Below are 18,269 nucleotides of genomic sequence, written 5' to 3' on the forward strand. Positions count from 1 at the left end.
AGAGATAGAATGGGACAAATGACAGAAATAATGTTTGAAATGACTGGGCTAGAACAAATGGATCAAAAAGCGTATGAAATTTAATAGAGATTTATATGCATCTGCATTTAGATTCATTCGAAGAGCCAACTAAAAATGCCAGATACACAATTAGAGAGGAGGGGACACTCCCTTAACAGTACCTCATAGGAAAAAAATCTGATTTCAATTAACCCCAAGGTTAACAGACAACGGCAGTGGGCTGGGGCTGCTAAAAAGTTAACTCATGCACTAGGCAGGGGCTGCTCTAACTGTGGACCGTGACTGCCCACTGGGAGGGACGCGTCAGATCACACCTGGAGGACTGTGTGCCATGCTCAATGGCACTTTTTAAGAGATACCCCGAACAATCTAAGGGGCTTTCAGATGAGAAAACCCAGGAATGATACTGAACCACCTAATTTAAGACGGAAAGAAATGGGGATCTTCTACCTGGAGGAGAGAAAATTAGGGGAGACATGCTGGCCGTCTTCAAATCTGAAGGATTGCTAGGTTGAAGAGGGAGGAGAATAGTCGTACGTTGTTTTAAGGGCAGAACTAAAACTAAAGGAGAGAAAGTTATAGGGAAATCATTTTAGTCCAAATAAATACATAAATGAATAAAAAGCAAACCCCCTCTCCAGCGGGGAAAGCCATCAGCAGATACATGGTACTCTCTCAGGAAGGCTCGCAGGAAGCCACTCTCCTGGGAGGGGTCAGGCCAGCTGAACTCCACAGTCTCTTCCAGCTCTACTACTTCCGACGCTGGAGCTCCTGCGTCTTGTTTGGTTTGAACTAGCCTTGCGTTTTCTCAGACAGTCACCATGAGAGACATCTGTCTGAGTGACTCTTTATGAGGTGCCAGTCAAAAGACGGAGGCAGACCTCTACCACCAAAGGAGCGTGGTGATCCCTTCAAAGCAATCACCTGAGAGGGCTGCATTCTTATTCCAGAGCTGCTAGGGCTCAAAACATCAGTGAGACTCTTTCCGGGCAGGGCAGCTTTAAAGTCAGGTTCTGACTCCTAAGACAGAGCCTCACTGTTTCACAGCCACGTCCACTCTGCTGCTGGTGGACACAAACCATCCTCATTTGGTACAGTCTTGAGTGAGAGCCCAACAGTAATAACCCAAACAGCCAATCCATTTCCAACCAAGATCTACTTAGCGCGATCATCTGTCTTAATCAAGCCCTGCTCCCAATGACATCTGAATGATTTCAAAAACCTAATTCACCCTGAGACACTTAAAAATGTGACATTAGATACAAATTAATATTACATAGGCTCTTAAGTGTTCACAAAACGTAAAATCAATTTGAACAAAGGTAGCATGACCAGAATAAGAACATAACCTTCCAAGTTTATTGCTGAGGGAATGTATATACCTATTTTTTTTTTTTTTGAGGCTGTTACTCTTTTTTAAAAAGCGTGTTACTTTCTAGGAACACTTTATGTTTTGAGCACAATTCCAAAGACATTAAAAGCTAGTACTGTAGATCTTTTTTCCTTTTCCATATTTCTCTAAATACTTAAAGTTGGTTACTATCTTCATTTCACATAAATGTTCCAGGTACTTAAAAGTAACAGATTATAAATAATTTCAATAGTAGAGAAGTTTTTCAAACTCGAGCTGACTTTTCACACCAGCATGCTTTGGTTTTGTTTTTGTAATGGCCGCATGCGGGGCACATGGAAGTTCCCGGGCCAGGGACTGACTTGAAGCCAGAGCTGCAGCAATGCCAGATCCTTCTAACCCACTGCATTGGGCCAGGGATCAAACCCGCTTCTCCGTAGCAACCTGAGCAGCAGAAGTGAGATTCTTGACCCACTGTGCCACAGTGGGAACTCCACACACCAGCATGGTTTTAATAAGTTGTACTCTAATGCAAGCTGAGTAAAGTGTAACATTTGGGATCAATGTGTCTTTTCCCTACTAAAGTCCTCATCGATTCCAATATCTCGGAGTCAAGAGATTTTTTTCCCTACACATATTATCCTCTAATATAAAAAATACTTCCTTAATGAAAAAAAGCCAAAATCTTATTTGATATTCCCCTAAATATATCTATTAATTCTTAAACATTAAGGATTATTCCAGAACTAAACATGGTCACCACAGTGAGAATTTTAGTGGAAGTTAGTTGGGCATCAGTTGGCCTGCTGTCTTTGTAGTGAGTATGATAAATAGTTATCCACTTTTTTCTTTTGTATTTTAACAGAATGCCTGGTACCCAGTAAATAAAGTTAAGAACCTGTTAAGAACTGCAGAGAAGATTTTGTTCTTTACAGATTGCAGCAAGTCTGAGTTGAGGAAGTTCTGACAGATGCAAAATGTACACCTGTTGCAGGTGCACATACAGCGTAACCGGGCATGGCTGCGAAAACACACAGAAGGACAGGAGTTGAGTTCTTACTTATAAATATGGCACAGGTGAGAGTGTGCCAACTCTAAAAAAAAAGATTTAGGCATAAGCAACACTAAAAAAAAAAAAAAAAAAAAAGGACAGTGTGGGGCATGCTAAAGTTGTGCAAAATTCCAATTCCACATTTACCAAAAATATAATAAAAATATAATAAACAGCAATAGCTCCCTCCTCCCTCCCCACAGAAAATCTAGGGAAAATTAGCTAACATTTTTGCTTTCTTGAAGGGGGGATGGAATTTTTATCACAAACGTTTTAGTGGAATAAATATGCACAGCAATAGATGGCACCCTCATCTAAATTAATAAGAGAAAAACTGAGTAAGCCACAGCACCCCCCAGAAGGTCAAAGTCGGCTAGCATTTAAATACCCATCCCCTCCTCCTACTCGTCCCTCAGCAAACACACACATGCCTGAAAACCAGGAAGGAGAAGAGTGACGAATATACAGAAGAGTCAATAGACAAGTCTATTCGACCCTGAGGAGATATGAACAGCATCGTCTTTAAATTCATCAAGCACCATGGTTCCCAAAAGAAATCAAAGTGCTTCATAAATTTCTACGTGAACTCAAAATAGAGGGTTAATTTCGTCAGCTACCAAAACACAGCAGCTACGCATGAGAATATGAAACTCTTGGTAAGGATGTAAAAGTCAACAATGGATCCAATTGATGTTAAATACGAAATTTAGGGAGGCTTTCTGACTCCTTTCTGGTTGAGCAGAGTTGCACTGGTTGGTACAGGCACGTGTGGCAACCCATTTCACCTCCATTTAACCACCAAAGTAGGGGGTCTCTAATGACTGCTCAGTGGTCAGGGCCACTCAGACATACAAAACCATCACACCCCCCTGAAGAGGCACTGGCGCGGATCCCACTCAGAAGGGCGCCACCTGATGAATCAATGCCATCACCTCCTGCAACACCTGAACATTTTTTAGAGGCTTCTCAGTCAAAGGACTGGCCCAATCTGACTTGGCTTAGCTTGTGAGATCTGAGGAGACCACAGCACACGGTGGCATGGTTGTGGAGATTGGCAGCATCCCAATAATGCCTAGTTCCCAACGTGAAGAAAAATAAGAATTAATTTTTTAAAAGACTCTTATAGGATCAAGACATTCCTTTTTAAAACTTGACTCGTGATGATGAACATATCACTGCTACCAAGTCACTGCCAGCTGTCATACTGGAATCCATCTGTTATTTTATAAACGGACTCTCCAACATACACAGGCTCCACCCACCGGAGAGGAGGGATGCAAAGTATGCTTAGCAACAGGGAGATGCTTCATGAGAAGTCGTTTCGGATTAACCATATAAACAAGTGTCCGTGTATGTACATTTATCATATACACACACATACACACACACACACGCACACTCACACGCACTGCGGTAAAATTTTAAAGATGCAGAGCTAAAAACACAGTTGAGGTTATTTACAGGATTAAGAGAATGCATTTACATAGTTAAAAAAAAAAACAAAAAGACACTATAATATACAGTTAGGCAGTAAGCCTGACCAAGCAGTGCGTTTCTAGATAACTACTAAATGCTAATTATGGTGGAAAAGGAGAGCTGGTCATCTATAAGAAAATGTCAACAAAATCCCACAGAAGCCATAAAGAAAAAGTAACTTACAAAGCAGTTTTTAGAAAGACCCAGACTTTTCTCAAATTCTCTATTCTATCAGTGTTGCCCGTGTCTCGGGAGAGTCTGTCTCTGTAATGATCCTCTCTGCAGATAACATACACGAGAGTTTTAAAGCAAAGGTAAAACATGTATAAGGTCTTGCTTATCTTATAGTAATAGGAAGGACTTCTCTTCCAATACAAATAAAATTTCAAGGGTATGCTGCCTTTTTAAAAACATACCAGTTAATGGAATAGCAATAGTTAACTCTGATTTGAAAAATCTGTACGAATTAACACAGTTCTGAAAAACCTCTGTTTATTGCAATTTTTGAGTATGATTCTATTTTATACTGCAGTTTCCGTAAGAAAAAAAATAATTTAGAGAATAACACAATAATAAATGGAATAAACTACAAAGTCCTGAGAAACGCACTGCCTGAAAAACTATTATCTTGTCACAAAACAGAATTTATACAAACACAGTACTTGAGGAGAATGCCATTAAGAACCATGCAATTTTAAGGCAGTTAGTAAGCTATGGAGATGACCACAGTTATGTGCTTGTGCATATGTATGCAGAGATATACAATAAATGTACATAAAATTTGTGGCTCATAACACTTAATGTAAAACATTTATATACAGAGAATTCCAACTACTTTTTACAGCACTTAGAAAAGACATTATATCCTGAACTCAAACATACCCATAATTTAAACATAAATTCATAAAAGATTTTAGCAATCCTTGACATAGTCAAGGTCAACTAATCAACAGAAAAATATAAAAATGAACTTTTTGTTCATATGGAAATACCTTGTAAGCAAAAAGCACATGATGTCAATCCCATTTTATTGCAGTAAGACTATTATTTTAATGTGGGCGAGGGGCTGAGTTTTATTGTACTATCCCATTAAGAGAGTTACAGCCGCTCGAAAATATTCAGATATTGTCAGAAGCACCATTTATATCATTTCATTCTGGTACCCAAACCAAACTCGCATTTACTCAAACTTGTACCTTCTCATTACAAAGTCTCTTTCTGTTGCTGAACAACTTCTAGGTGACAAAGATTCCACCCTCAGGGCTAGAAACAGCATGCACTGTTACCATGAACCATGCAGCAGGAAAGTGATGGCAGAGCGAGTACTTACGGGTACATGGCCATTGTTGTCAGTTTGACAAAGATATCTTTACTGGGTGCATCAGCAGTATTGCAAGTGAAGGCTTGTGGTGGAGGCATTTTGTGTTTCCTGCAGAAATCAGCAGGTGAAATACTATATTCTTGTTTAACTTCATGCAGGTCTGACTTTGCAGCTACGATTAAGCAAGGTATTCTGCTGTCCATAAAGTGTTGCTATAGAATACAAAAATGAAATCAAAATCTGATGACAAGTTCAAAGCCCACTAAACTTCATTAAACATGCACTAAAACTTTTCTCTGGATAGGCAGAAAAATCAACTGTTTCAAAGAGAAAGTGAACTGAGAGGGAAAGACTGGAGTGGTCCAGGTCAGGAGCATAAGACCAGGGCCACTTTTCTAAAGCTGATAAAAAATACACACCTGTAGCAACTCTTCAGATTCACCACAATTTGAAAAAAAAAATTTTTTTTAATTAAAGAGACACAATACTTTTTTTTTTTTTTTGCTTTGCTTTTTAGGGCCACACTTGTGGCATATGGAGGTTCCCAGGCTAGGGGTCCAATCAGAGCTATAGTCTATGCCAGTCTACGCCACAGCCACAGCCAAGCCAGATCTGAGTCACGTCTGCGACCCACGCTACGGCTCACGGCAATGCCAAATCCTTAACCCACTGAGCGAAGCCAAGGATAGAACCCACATCCTCATGGATCCTAGCCGGGTTTGTTAACCTCTGAGCCACAAAGGAACTCCAGACACAATATTTTTGGAGTTCCCATTGTGGCTCAGTGGTAATGAACCTGATTAGTATCCAGGAGATGCAGGTTTGACCCAGGCCCTGCATCAACCCTGGTTGATAATCTCAAAGTAATTGATAACTTTTCGAGCCTCAAATTTATCCTCTTGTTCTGGATTTATTCTTGGTATCACTGGCAACATATATTCAATTTGCATTCCTAATGGCCAAGACCTTCCATTAATGTAGAGATTCTTAACCAGGAATGCACTTCAGAGTCATGTATGGAAAAAACGGTTTTTAAAAACATAGATGTCTGGGACTCTACCACCTCAGAATGAAATCAGAACCTTTAGGAATAGGACACAGACATATGCATTTTTTAAAAAGTTCCACAAATAATTCTTTTACATTTCCCTAGTTAGAAAACACCACAATACAATTCCATTAAATTCCCTATAAAGGTAACTTAGTTACCAGCCAAAAGAGCAACAAACCTTAAAAATCCTGGCACAGTATTCAAAGGATTTGGGGTTACTGACATCATATACCAGGCACACAACATCACAAAGGATCTCGGCCTCAGTTAGAAATTCTGATTCGGAGATATCATGCAACTTGTAAAAAGAAAAAGATAATGAGAAATCTAACATAACACTGATGTATAAATAAAGTCATGATGTTTCATTACTTGCTTAACTTGACTTCCTAATTAAAAAATACTAGCTAAGCATAAATTTTCAGACTATTTTTAGAAGTAAGACTTACAGATAAACAAGGAGCTTCAGATTTGTGCAAATGAAAAACAGTGATTAAGGTTCTACAGAAACTAGTATTTAGTGAGTGACTAAAGCGCAGGCCCCCTACAAGCAATTCTCTACATACTTTAGATGATAGTATCTGTAGTATGTGTGGTATGTATAGTATGTAGCCGATACTGTATCTATATAAAGATAGAGACACAGATAAAGAAAATAGGCTAAAGAGATTAAGTTCACCACCACAGATAACACATCTAATTGCTTATCAGACTAGAACTGGAACTCAGATATGATTTCCCAGTCTTTTTTCTTTCTACCACACCCCCCTTCCTCCCCACCAATCAAAAACACAAACCCAAGAACTGGATGCCAACTGGATGTTCTACTTCACTGCCAACTCTTTTTCGTTTTTTCTTTCTTTCTTTTCTTTCTTTTTTTTTTTGTCTTTTTGCCTTTTCTAGGGCCGCTCTCGCAGCATATGGAGGTTCCCAGGCTAGGGGATGAATCGGAGCTGTTGCCGCTGGCCTATGCCAGAACCACAGCAACACCAGATCCAAGCCACGTCTGTGACCTACACCACAGCTCACAGCAAAGCCAGATCCTTCACCCACTGAGCAAGGCCAGGGACTGAACCCGCAACCCCATGGTTCCTAGTCAGATTCGTTAACCACTGGGCCAGGACGGGAACTCCTCAACTCTTTTTCAATGTTTCTTATTAAACCTCTAAAACATCAGTTTATGATATGATAATGATCCAACAAAAGCAAAATTCAGTACTGAGCTATATACGATCGTGCATCTTTTTGAGGAGAAGAAAAGGGAAGTGCAGTGTCAGAGGTGACTCAGTATGTTCCCAACACTATGACAGAATGGATGGTCAGAGGCATGGAAGACACTAATGTGCAAAGAATGGTTTTAAGAATAAAAACTGGAAAATCAACAATCAGCAAGATTTAATAAATCCTCAATATGTAGAATTATTCTTATAGGAGAAGGATGGGAGATAAACAGGTTTAATGAGAAAACAACAAAGAACTTTTATCATAAAGAGCAAAATATGCATAAAATTTGATGTAATCATCTGTCACACAGAATAAACTATTGCCAAAGGGAAAATGGAAGGCTATGAACTTTATTTAGTGCCTATTATTTGTTTGGAGCTTTCATATTAGGTAACTTAATAAGAAACTCAGGCTCAGAAAGAATAAACAACTTTCCCAAGGCCACACAGCTAATCGGTGGTGAACCAAGATTCAAACCAAAAATCAGACTGGATCCAAAGAGAACATACCACTTCTTTCTACTACTTCATATTATCTTTTCAGTTATACCATTAACTCATTTTTTAGGCTAACACATTTGTTAACTCTACTCCTCCCTGCTTAATAGACACAACTTGATTCAGATTGCAGATAAACTACCATGCACCTGCACTAAGGTTTTCATACTAATTTCCAGTTAACAATAAATAGAGGACATAATTTTTAAAAATAAAAGTGGAAAGGGTGGGGGGATGTGCTTGGGTTATGGGATGGAAATCCTGTGAAAGTGGATTGTTATGATCAACATACAACTACAGATGTGATAAATTCATTTGAGTAATTAAAAAAATAAAAATTAAAAAATGTTTAAAAAGTGGAAGTAAAGAGGATTTAATTTTTTTTTTTTGGTGGTATAAATCCAATTAAGCAGACAAACAGATGAATTTCTACTTGTAACTATACCCATGCAATCACCATACAGATCAAAATAATTATAATTAATGCCAATGAATAAACCAAGTGAGGGAAAAAAAACCACACAAAAGCCAATACATTAAATTCAATTATATTTTCAAAGAATTTTTTTTCCCAAATTTTATGGCCGCACCTGTGCCATATGGAAGTTCCTGGGCCAGGGATTGAATCTGAGCGGCACCTTTGATCTACACTGTAGCTACAGTGGTATGGAGCTGGAGCCTTTTAACCTACTGTGACGGGTTGGAGATCAAACCTGGGCTTCCATAGCAACCTGAGCCAACTGCAGATGGATTCTTAACCTATAGAGCCAAGGCAGGAACTTCCAAATAATTATTTAAAAATGGACCCAATAACTCACAGTCTTCATGTGCCAGAAAGTTACTTACCAACAAGTATTTCTCTTGTCCGTATACATAAACAGTGTTAATCGCATAATAGGATTTATGATCATCACGAATTTTCTTTTGCCTCTGAAAACAGTAAAAAATCTCATTATTTACAGTAAGAAATAACAGTAACTCATTTTCATCAACACACTCTGTGGATCTGTGTGGGTGTGTTACCAAAAAAAAAAAAGGGACATTCTTCCCTACACTATGCATTATTTATCAGTACAAAGGGGGATATTGATTTTGTTTCTTAGTTCTTAAGGGCTAAAACAAAAGATGTATTTGTTTTGCATAAAGGGAAAGCAGTAGCTAAAACGGAAGTAACTATATTACTGAAAGTGTATCCCAGAGCCACCTGCTGGCAATTCTCATCACACTATCACTTCATCTGCTCTTTCATCGGGAAATTATGTCCATCTCCTTACTCAAGGCTGTAGTCAGAATTAGACAGCAATAGCATTTGGTTCAGAATATTCACTGTGCATTAACTTCATGCCAAGTACCGTGTGTGAGGCTTTCATATGTGTATTTATTTAATCCCCATCTAAACACTAGTTAAAAAAGAAAAAAGACAAATGATAGCTAACATCAATGACACAAAGATAAAGCCACCTCAACCAGTTTAGTGTTACACTTTAGTTGTACTTTCCTGTTATACATACGTCACTCAGTTCTACCAATCATCCAAGAAGGCTCATGGTTATGCAAAAATTACGTAAACTCCTAACTATAAAAATGTGTTGGGTATAAAGTTTTATTTTTGAGAACTCTCACCATTAAATTTCTTCCAAGAAGAGCCTGAAGAACTCCACTCTTCCCACAATTTTTCATCCCAATTACATTACATCTGAACACATTTCTTTGAGTTTGTTTTTTCTGAAGGTCTATCTTCTTATCTCTTGTTACTAAAAAAAAAAAAAAAAAAAAGAAGGAAAAAAAGAAAAAAATTATGTACCATTTAGATGCACTAAGTGTACATTTCATCTTCTACAAAATAGGGTATTGGTATTTATCATGTTTAGGAAGTGTTTGATCAATAAACATACTGTACAACAGTCAAGTTGTATGTGAAATAAAGTCCAAAATTTAATAGGGAAGGGCCTCAAGTAGTGAAAAAGACATTTCTGAACGTTGGCTGTAAAGTAAACTTCTAGCAACCAAATGGTATTTATTTCAACATAAAATAAGTAGTATCTTTTCATAAAGGAAAGGATACTGCAAAAATGAACAAAAATTACAGTAAGTATAGCCAATACTACATTCCATCTTTTTGTTATAAATTATTCTCATAACAAATTATAAACTGAAAGAATCTAACATCAATGCCAGATCCTTTAACCTACTGTGCCAGGCCAGGGATCGAACTCATGCCTCCACAGTGACACAAGCCATTGTAGTCAGGTTCTTAACTCACTGTGCCACATGGGAACTCCTTAAAAAACATTTTTAAATTATGAACTGAATAGTACTCAGATACTTACCTGTGACGGCTGAAGCTTGAGACTCTTGTTCAGTCAATATTGAATAGCCTAGATAACCCAAATACTCCAGACACCGCTGCACATCTAAATAGGTCGTGAGCCTAAGAAAGGGAAGAGTTTAAAATGTGAAAAGTTCCTAAATGTGTATTTATTAAAAAAAAAAATTACAACCACTCAAATAATTTGACCACCAGACCCAGATAATTTTTGTCAGCATGCTTTCATTTCCCATGTACCCAAACATGGCTTTTCCTAGAAGGTCATTCTTAGGGTAGAAAAGAGAGGGAGGAGAATGTAAGATGGGGGCAAAGGATCCTGTATCTATTCCACCTGCCCAGAGAGAGCAAGGCCACACAGATGAGCCACACAGCTGCTGGTAAGATCTAGAGTGGGACATTTTATATTATTTGTTTCCCATGTTACATATTATATGGCTAACACTGGCTAGTAAGAAAGACTTAATGGTAATTAAATCTGAAACAGTTTGCGAAAGATACAAAAATAACTGAAAGGCACAAGAATTAGTTAGCCTTTATTTATTTTTTTTCTATCTTTTTGCCATTTCTTGGGCCGCTCCCGCGGCATATGGAGATTCCCAGGCTAGGGGTCCAATTGGAGCTGTAGCCACCAGCCTACACCAGAGCCACAGCAATGCGGGATCCGAGCCACGTCCGCAACCTACACCACAGCTCATGGTAACGCCAGATCCTTAACCCACTGAGCAAGGCCACGGATCGAACCCACAACCTCATGGTTCCCAGTCGGATTCGTTAACCACTGAGCCACAATGGGAACTCCTAGTTGGCCTTTCTTATGATTTGAAAAAAGAATAGATCCTGGTGTTGAGAAAGTTAATCTCACCAAAGCTAAAGAAATTATGTCATTGTGCACAACAAGAGGATCTCCTTAGCATTCTAAATAAAAAGTCAACTCTGCTCTATCTAGACTGTAAACATCCTAAGTCTAAGAGTGCATTAAAAACAAACAGCCACAAGAGTTCCATCATGGCTCAGCGGAAACGAATCTGACTAGCATCCATGAGAACGCAGGTTCGATCCCTGGCCTTGCTCAGTGGGTTAAGGATCCAGTGTTGCCATGAGCTGTGGTGCAGGCTGCAGACATGGCTTGGATCTGGCGTTGCTGTGGCTTTGATGTAGGCCGGCAGCTACAGCTCTGATTCGACTCCTAGCCTGGGAACTTCCATATACTGTGGGTGCGGCCCTAAAATGACAAAATAATAATAATAATAAGGATAAAACTCAAAATCAGGTTCTCCTCATTTTCTCAAGATAAAAGAACTGTGCAGTAACAATGACGTTTCTAGTTCCCTTAATCAAAAAAGTATTAAAATTTAGTTCCATTTTGATATGACTGTTTCCCTGCAAATCATCCAAGAGCAAACATCCTTTCCTGATGAATTTACAGACCATCTCCAGTGCACCTTAGAGACAGCAACGGTACTATAAATCCTGCTCAGAGGCAGTGATGATGAAGCATTTCGTGAGTGCTGACACACTTGCAAAATGATGAATGTAACACACCATAATTTTAAACGAGCTGTAACTCTAGAGGAAAGAAGTGAGCTCTATACTCACGTCCACTGGGAGAGGAAGCCCTGGTAGGTTATCCAGCCTCTTTCATTTGTACAAACTGTGTTATTCACATCTGGCCCCCACGGTATATAAGGGAAAACTTTAAACAGATCTTTAAGCTCATCAGGTGACAAAGCACAATCTCTATCCTGAAGATATACAATAAAGTACACAAAATGTTTAGATATCTAAGAGAATAATTCCCAAAAACACGAGCCCCCTAATCTAGTAAAGCTATGCTTCTAAAAACTAACAAATGAAAAGAAACTTTATATTTTATCAAGAAAATTCCTTATATGTATATTAGGCAACCTATGTAAGTCTATCAGAAAATAATTTTTTCACCTTGGGAAAATAATAAAGTAAAATAATAAAAGAAAGTATTTTTCCTAGTTTAAGAGCATTTGAGTAATTTCTGGCTATGTGACATAAGTACCCAATAGCTCAGGGAACACAGTTGCATCATTCGCAGAAAAATATTTTATCACATATCATGGAAAACCGCAGCTAAAAGCTTACCAAATCATGCTTGTCAAAAGTACTTTGGAGAAACAAATATGCATGATGATTTAATTCAGTAGTGCAATCAGGAGGTATTTTTAGCCTGTTGATGGGAAAAAAAAGTAAAATAAAAGTCATTAATCAAATATTAAAATTTAATTTAAGAAATGAATATGAAACTGCAACGAGCCTTTTTGTAGGATGACATCATTTACAAAATATTTGCTGCAGCCATTTAGACTTTCCCAGGGAAAGTCAAGGGCGTGGTATGACAGTCCTCAGAAGAGTCACAATAGTGCTTGCTCTGAGGTGACATACATAGTTCTCTTAAATATCTGAAGGGTAGGTTGTATTAAAAAATTTACAAAATAACTGGAGTTCCTGCTATGGCGCAAAGGGATCGGCAGCATCTTGGGAGCACTGGGACACAGGTTCGATCCCCAGCCTAGCCCAGTGGGTGCAGCTTTGGACTGCAGCACGGATCTGATCCCTGGCCCGGGAACTCCATATGCTGTGGGGTGGCCAAAAAAGAAAAAAAAATTAAATAAAAAAAATTTACAAATAAGAGTGATTGAACTGTGATGGGTTGTTCTTCCTATAAACCAATTATAAGTCAAAATTATGAGCTTTATACAATATCAACATTGTAATGAGCTGAAGATGATGCGAAGAGATGTTGTTTCTGCCTCATTTGACCTTTGACACACCCTAAATTCAGTTTGACAAACATTTATCAAATGTGCTGAGGTACCAGGGACACAAAAATGAGACAGGCTCCCCTACCTTTAAGGAACCACACCCACGCTGGAGACAGACCACAAGATGACCTCACTATCTCAAGAATGAAGCAACTGCTGGGCATGGGTCAACTGAGGATGCTTGGGGAGCTCATGTGAAAGGGAAGATCTCTGGCCTGGATTTGGGAAGGTGTCAGCACCAGAGACACTGTCACCTGAATTGAGACTTGAAGGATAACAGCCATGAATTAGGTTGGGGAGAGGGAGGAAGAGAGTGAAAATATCATGGAAAAACCTGGAGTGGGAAACAAGACCTAATTGGTGGACTACAAATAGTTCAGTATTTACTTCTAGAACAAAGGTAGGCAGAGTGCTGGCCCAGAGCGGATCATGAATGACCTCCTACACCAGGATAAGAAGCTTGGGCTTTTATCCTATCTTGCAGGGAAAGTGACACGGCCAAATCCGTGTTATCTCTCTATTAACCTGGCAGCAATGTGAAGGACAGAGGCAGAGAATTTAATAAGAAGGCTAAAAAAGACTCAAGTGGTGGCTCTGAAGGGGCTACTTTGCAGAAAGTTAAAGGCGGAACACACAGAGAAATTAAAAGAGGTCTTAGTGAGAGTCACAAAGCCGTAGCAGATGGAGTGTCCTCACTGTCAAACTTTAGAAAGAAAGAAGCAACCTCCTGTAGAATTTATCTACCCACATAAGTGGCACAAAAAAACTTGATGAAAACATCCTGGGACAAATTCATTCATCCAACATACATGTACTGAAAAATCTGGGAAATTATTTGAGCCAAGATTTAATAACTTTAACGATGGAAGTTTCAACTTGGAACTAATTAACAGACCATGTCTCTAACCAAAAAGTTATTTTGTTTCCTCAATGATGGGGAAGGAAAAAACAGCTAAGTTTTTCCCTAACCCTTACATGGATAGCTAACAGTGCTATACTAAAATTAAAAAGAACGTGAAGATAATGTGCCACTGAAAAAAGCTGAAAGACTCAAAGGCCAGATCTTGGAAAGTCACCCTCCTAAAAGGCCCACTTTCCTGACAGGCACAAGGCAGTCTCCTGTTTCAGAGTGACACTGGGTTCCCTGTTAAACACACAGAACTTACACAGAATATCTAAAGGAAAATAACCATGAAGAGAATGACTTATTTTACCCTGAGCTGAGGACTCTATAAAACTTAGAGAAGAGAAGGACTGAAGAAAAGAAAAACGCTAACCAATATATTTCTGGTCCTTTATGTATGCATGTATGTGTGTATATGTATGTATTTGGCCATGCCCATGGCATGAAGAAATTCCTGGGCCAGGTATCAAACCTATGCCACAGCAGTGACAATGCACGATGCTTAACCTGCTGTGCCACCAGGAACTCCATCTGATGTCTTAACTTTATTTTTGTCTTTTGTCTTTTTTTTTGTTGTTGTTGTTGTTGTTGCTACTTCTTGGGCCGCTCCCACGGCACATGGAGGTTCCCAGGCTAGGGGTCGAATCGGAGCTGTAGCCACCGGCCTACGCCAGAGCCACAGCAACGCGGGATCCGAGCCGCGTCTGCAACCTACACCACAGCTCACGGCAACGCCGGATCGTTAACCCACTGAGCAAGGGCAGGGACCGAACCCGCAACCTCATGGTTCCTAGTCGGATTCGTTAACCACTGCGCCACGACGGGAACTCAGTCGTTTGAATACTACTCAGTCATAAAAAAGAATGAAATGATGCCATCTGCAGCAACATGGATGGAACCAGAGACTCTCGTCCTGAGTGAAGTAAGTCAGAAAGAGAAAGACAAATACCGTATGATATCACTCACATCTGGCATCTAATATATGGCACAAATGGACCTTTCCACAGAAAAGAAAATCATGGACTTGGAGAAGAGACTTGTGGTTGCCTGGGGGGAGGAGGAGGGAGTGGGAGGGACTGGGAGCTTGAGGTTAACTATTGCTCTTGGAATGGACTAACAATGAGAGCCTGCTGGGTAGCACTGAGAACTATGTCTAGATACAACGCAGCACGACAATGGGAGAAAAAATTATGTATACATGAATGTGTAACTGGGTCCCCATGCTGTACAGTGGGGAAAAAAAAAGTGTGTTGGGGGAAATAACAATAAAAAATAAATTTTAAAAAAATTAAAAATTAAAAAAATAAATAAATAAAATAAAAACAAGTTTGTCTAGCACCTTTTATCTCTTTCCTCAATAAAATGAATTTCAAAAGATACCTGTTGACTCTATTAGAAGAAGAGGGAGAGCTTGAGCCATCAGTGGCTTTCGCTCCCAAGGGGACATTTTTGGCTGTCACATTTGGGGGAAGAGGTACCACTAGCATCTGTACGGATGTGTTAAATAAACATCCTATAGTGCACAGGACAAGCTCTACAACAACGAATCATCCAGTCCAGTCCAAAAACGTCAAAGATGCCAGGGTTGAGAAACCCTGCTTAAACAGCTCTATAAATCTGATATTCCTGAGTAGCTCAAAGCCCATCTACCTATGTGCTAAATAAAACCTTAAAATTCTGGCGAGTGAAATCAATCAGAAAGCCAAAGGTACATACAAGGGAAATAAATATTCAGGAGTCAAATCCAGATCGTCGTCATAACCAAATCGTCGAAGCACAGTCCAAGTAGTTTCGTGTCTCCCTCTCTGGATAAAAAGTGTGTGTAAAAAAAGAAAACCTGAAATACAATAAATTAGTATGTACAGTTGATGTGAAAAATGGGTAAAAAGTCACACGGGAGAAAAGCATCTAACACATAAGGGCAAGAGCTGAACTCAGGGACACAGGTGTAGTGGTTTTGCATCCTGAAAGTCAAATCAAAACAAAGGAAATATCTCAGTGAAACAGCTGATTTCAGAATCATTTCACATACACACCCAGGCCAGCAAGAGATGGTACTGAGTGAAAGGGCCAAAGACATATCCTAAGGGATTCACTGACATTTTCAAAGTTATATGATAAAAACAAATGCAATCATAATATACATCTTTGCCTTTATTTCTATAATGGAAGATTCACCTCTATTTTACGGTGGCTATATATTTTACAGGGAATATTCTGTGCTTGGTATATTTCATTGGACGATAAAATACCTTCTCTTTTTTTTTAAAGGGCCGCACCTGAGGCATATCAAAGTTCCCAGTCTAGGGGTAGAATGGAAGCTACAGCTGCCAGCCTACACCACAGGCAGAGCAAACACAGGGTCTGAGCCGCGTCTGCGACCTACACCACAGATCATGGCAATGCTGGATCCTTAACCCACTGAGTGGAGCCAGGGATCAAACCCGTATCCTCATGGACACGATGTTGGGTTCATAACCCACCAAGCCACAATGGGAACTCCTAAAATGTCTTCTCTCAAATTAATTTCTATTTGAAGTATGCTTATGAGTAAGAAGAATTTTAAGATAAATTTGTTTTAGAAATTTCTTACCCTCAGGCCCCTGCGTTCCTGAGATCCAATCAATTTTCCTACCTCTAACTTGTACTGACTGTAAAGATAATTATCCCCACCAAGGGCCTGTCTCTTTCAACTCCCCCCCCTTTTTTTTTGCTTTTTTTTTGGGCTGCACCTGCGGCATATGGAATTTCCCAAGCTAGGGGTCGAATAGGAGCTGCAGCTGCCAACCTCCACCACAGCTACAGCAACACAGGATCCGAGCTATGTCTGTACCCTATGCCACAGCTCACAGCAATGCTAGACCCCCAAACCACTGAGCAAGGCCAGGGATCGAACCCCCATCCTCACGGATACTAATAGGATTCGTTTCCACTGTGTCACAACTCTTTAAATATCCAGGCTAGATTTTAGGTATATTAGTAAATATAAACATTTCCTTAAATATAGATAATACTATGAAGACTTCCACTTTCTGCCAAATTTTGAAAATGTTAATTCAAAAGGGTGAAAAAGTATCATTCACCTACCTTTCAGTGTCAATCCACTGTCAGCCACACCATCACTTATGTGTTTTCTGACTACGTTCTTGACATCTTCCAGAGCCTGAGGAGCTAACGGAGTATTGAAACAAATTCTCTAGCAAAAAGAACCATAAAGTTATAAATAAATCAGCACTAAAACCACAAATATAAATATTAATCCATAATGCAACATGAATGAGTTGTTACCGAAAGACAAGTTCTAAATGGGGACAGCTTCTGCTTTGCATTAAGTAAAACATGTCATACGTAGAAGGACATGTTTTCCCTGCTCTCCCCGTGGAGAGTGTCTAAACTGGGGTTTCTAAAACACAGAGCTCTTTGTACAGCTACGTCATATAAAACTAAGAAAGAAAAGTAATTCAGAGTTCAGACTTCAAGGCATCCTCAAATATACCCACTGCATACCATGAAATGACTCTCAGAGGCCCCTCAATTCCTAAGCATTAGAGAGTTTTATTCACTCTAAAGATCACACAGCCTGATATGATAGAAAGTTTTTGATATGAAAGAGAAGCATGGTTATCAAAATACCATTGTTTAAGCCACTAAGTTTTTTGCAGCTTTTCTCAGCAGAGAAAGACCAAGATACACAAATGTCTGAAATAAATGAAAGCCACCTGAAAGAAGTTGAGTTCAGCATCATTGAGTGTGCCGTCGTTATCTTGATCAGATATTTTAAATATGCGAGTAAGGGCCTTTATACAGGCTGGTTTCATCTGCAAAATCATTGAGAAAGGAAACAACTGTATTAACATAACAGGTTGGGATTTTTAAATGTGGTTTTCATCAACAGGCTGAGAAGAATTCTCAATGTTTTCACTGTCAAATACATAATATCGATACAACCAACACAGGAAATGAACTAAAGCAAACCATTTCCTTTTACACTCGAGCCATTTTAAGAAAATGAATCAATGTTTACTCGGACCACCAAGTGGAAGGGTTAAACTCTCCCTTCATGACTGCATGCTCTCTGAAGACGGGCAAAAGAGAAGTTCATCGTGAGTGAGGATCCATTCTTTCCATTATATAAAGAAATGTTTATTTTTTTTTTATAGCCTCTCTCATTTGAGCTGTCTTATAAAACTAGAGCAAGGGCTTCCCCTCTCCCCCTCAACTTCTCTGATTTTTCACCATCAACCTTCTGGTA

At 39.2% G+C, this 18,269-nt stretch overlaps 1 protein-coding gene across 8 annotated transcripts in view; it reads right to left on the reverse strand.

The window, feature by feature from the left end:
* The window catches only part of RHOT1 (ras homolog family member T1), a 70,820-nt gene that overhangs the window by 12,792 nt on the left and 39,759 nt on the right, over positions 1-18,269 (reverse strand). For 5 of the 8 annotated variants that reach the window (XM_047757112.1, XM_047757107.1, XM_047757106.1 and 2 more), the window contains exons 9-19: positions 17,737-17,835; positions 17,105-17,213; positions 15,734-15,854; positions 12,434-12,518; positions 11,918-12,063; positions 10,323-10,423; positions 9,616-9,746; positions 8,839-8,922; positions 6,450-6,569; positions 5,230-5,432; positions 2,271-2,393 (exon numbers count right to left, since the gene is read on the reverse strand). In XM_047757112.1, coding sequence (XP_047613068.1) covers positions 2,271-2,393; positions 5,230-5,432; positions 6,450-6,569; positions 8,839-8,922; positions 9,616-9,746; positions 10,323-10,423; positions 11,918-12,063; positions 12,434-12,518; positions 15,734-15,854; positions 17,105-17,213; positions 17,737-17,835 — 1,322 coding nt within the window. Of the gene's footprint in view, positions 1-62; positions 583-2,270; positions 2,394-4,082; positions 4,179-5,229; positions 5,433-6,449; positions 6,570-8,838; positions 8,923-9,615; positions 9,747-10,322; positions 10,424-11,917; positions 12,064-12,433; positions 12,519-15,733; positions 15,855-17,104; positions 17,214-17,736; positions 17,836-18,269 lie in introns of those variants that run through there. The other 3 variants (XM_047757109.1, XM_047757108.1, XM_047757113.1) reach the window with 3 other exon arrangements.

The sequence above is a fragment of the Phacochoerus africanus genome, chromosome 14 (assembly GCF_016906955.1).
Source record: "Phacochoerus africanus isolate WHEZ1 chromosome 14, ROS_Pafr_v1, whole genome shotgun sequence".
Lineage (NCBI taxonomy): Eukaryota > Metazoa > Chordata > Mammalia > Artiodactyla > Suidae > Phacochoerus > Phacochoerus africanus.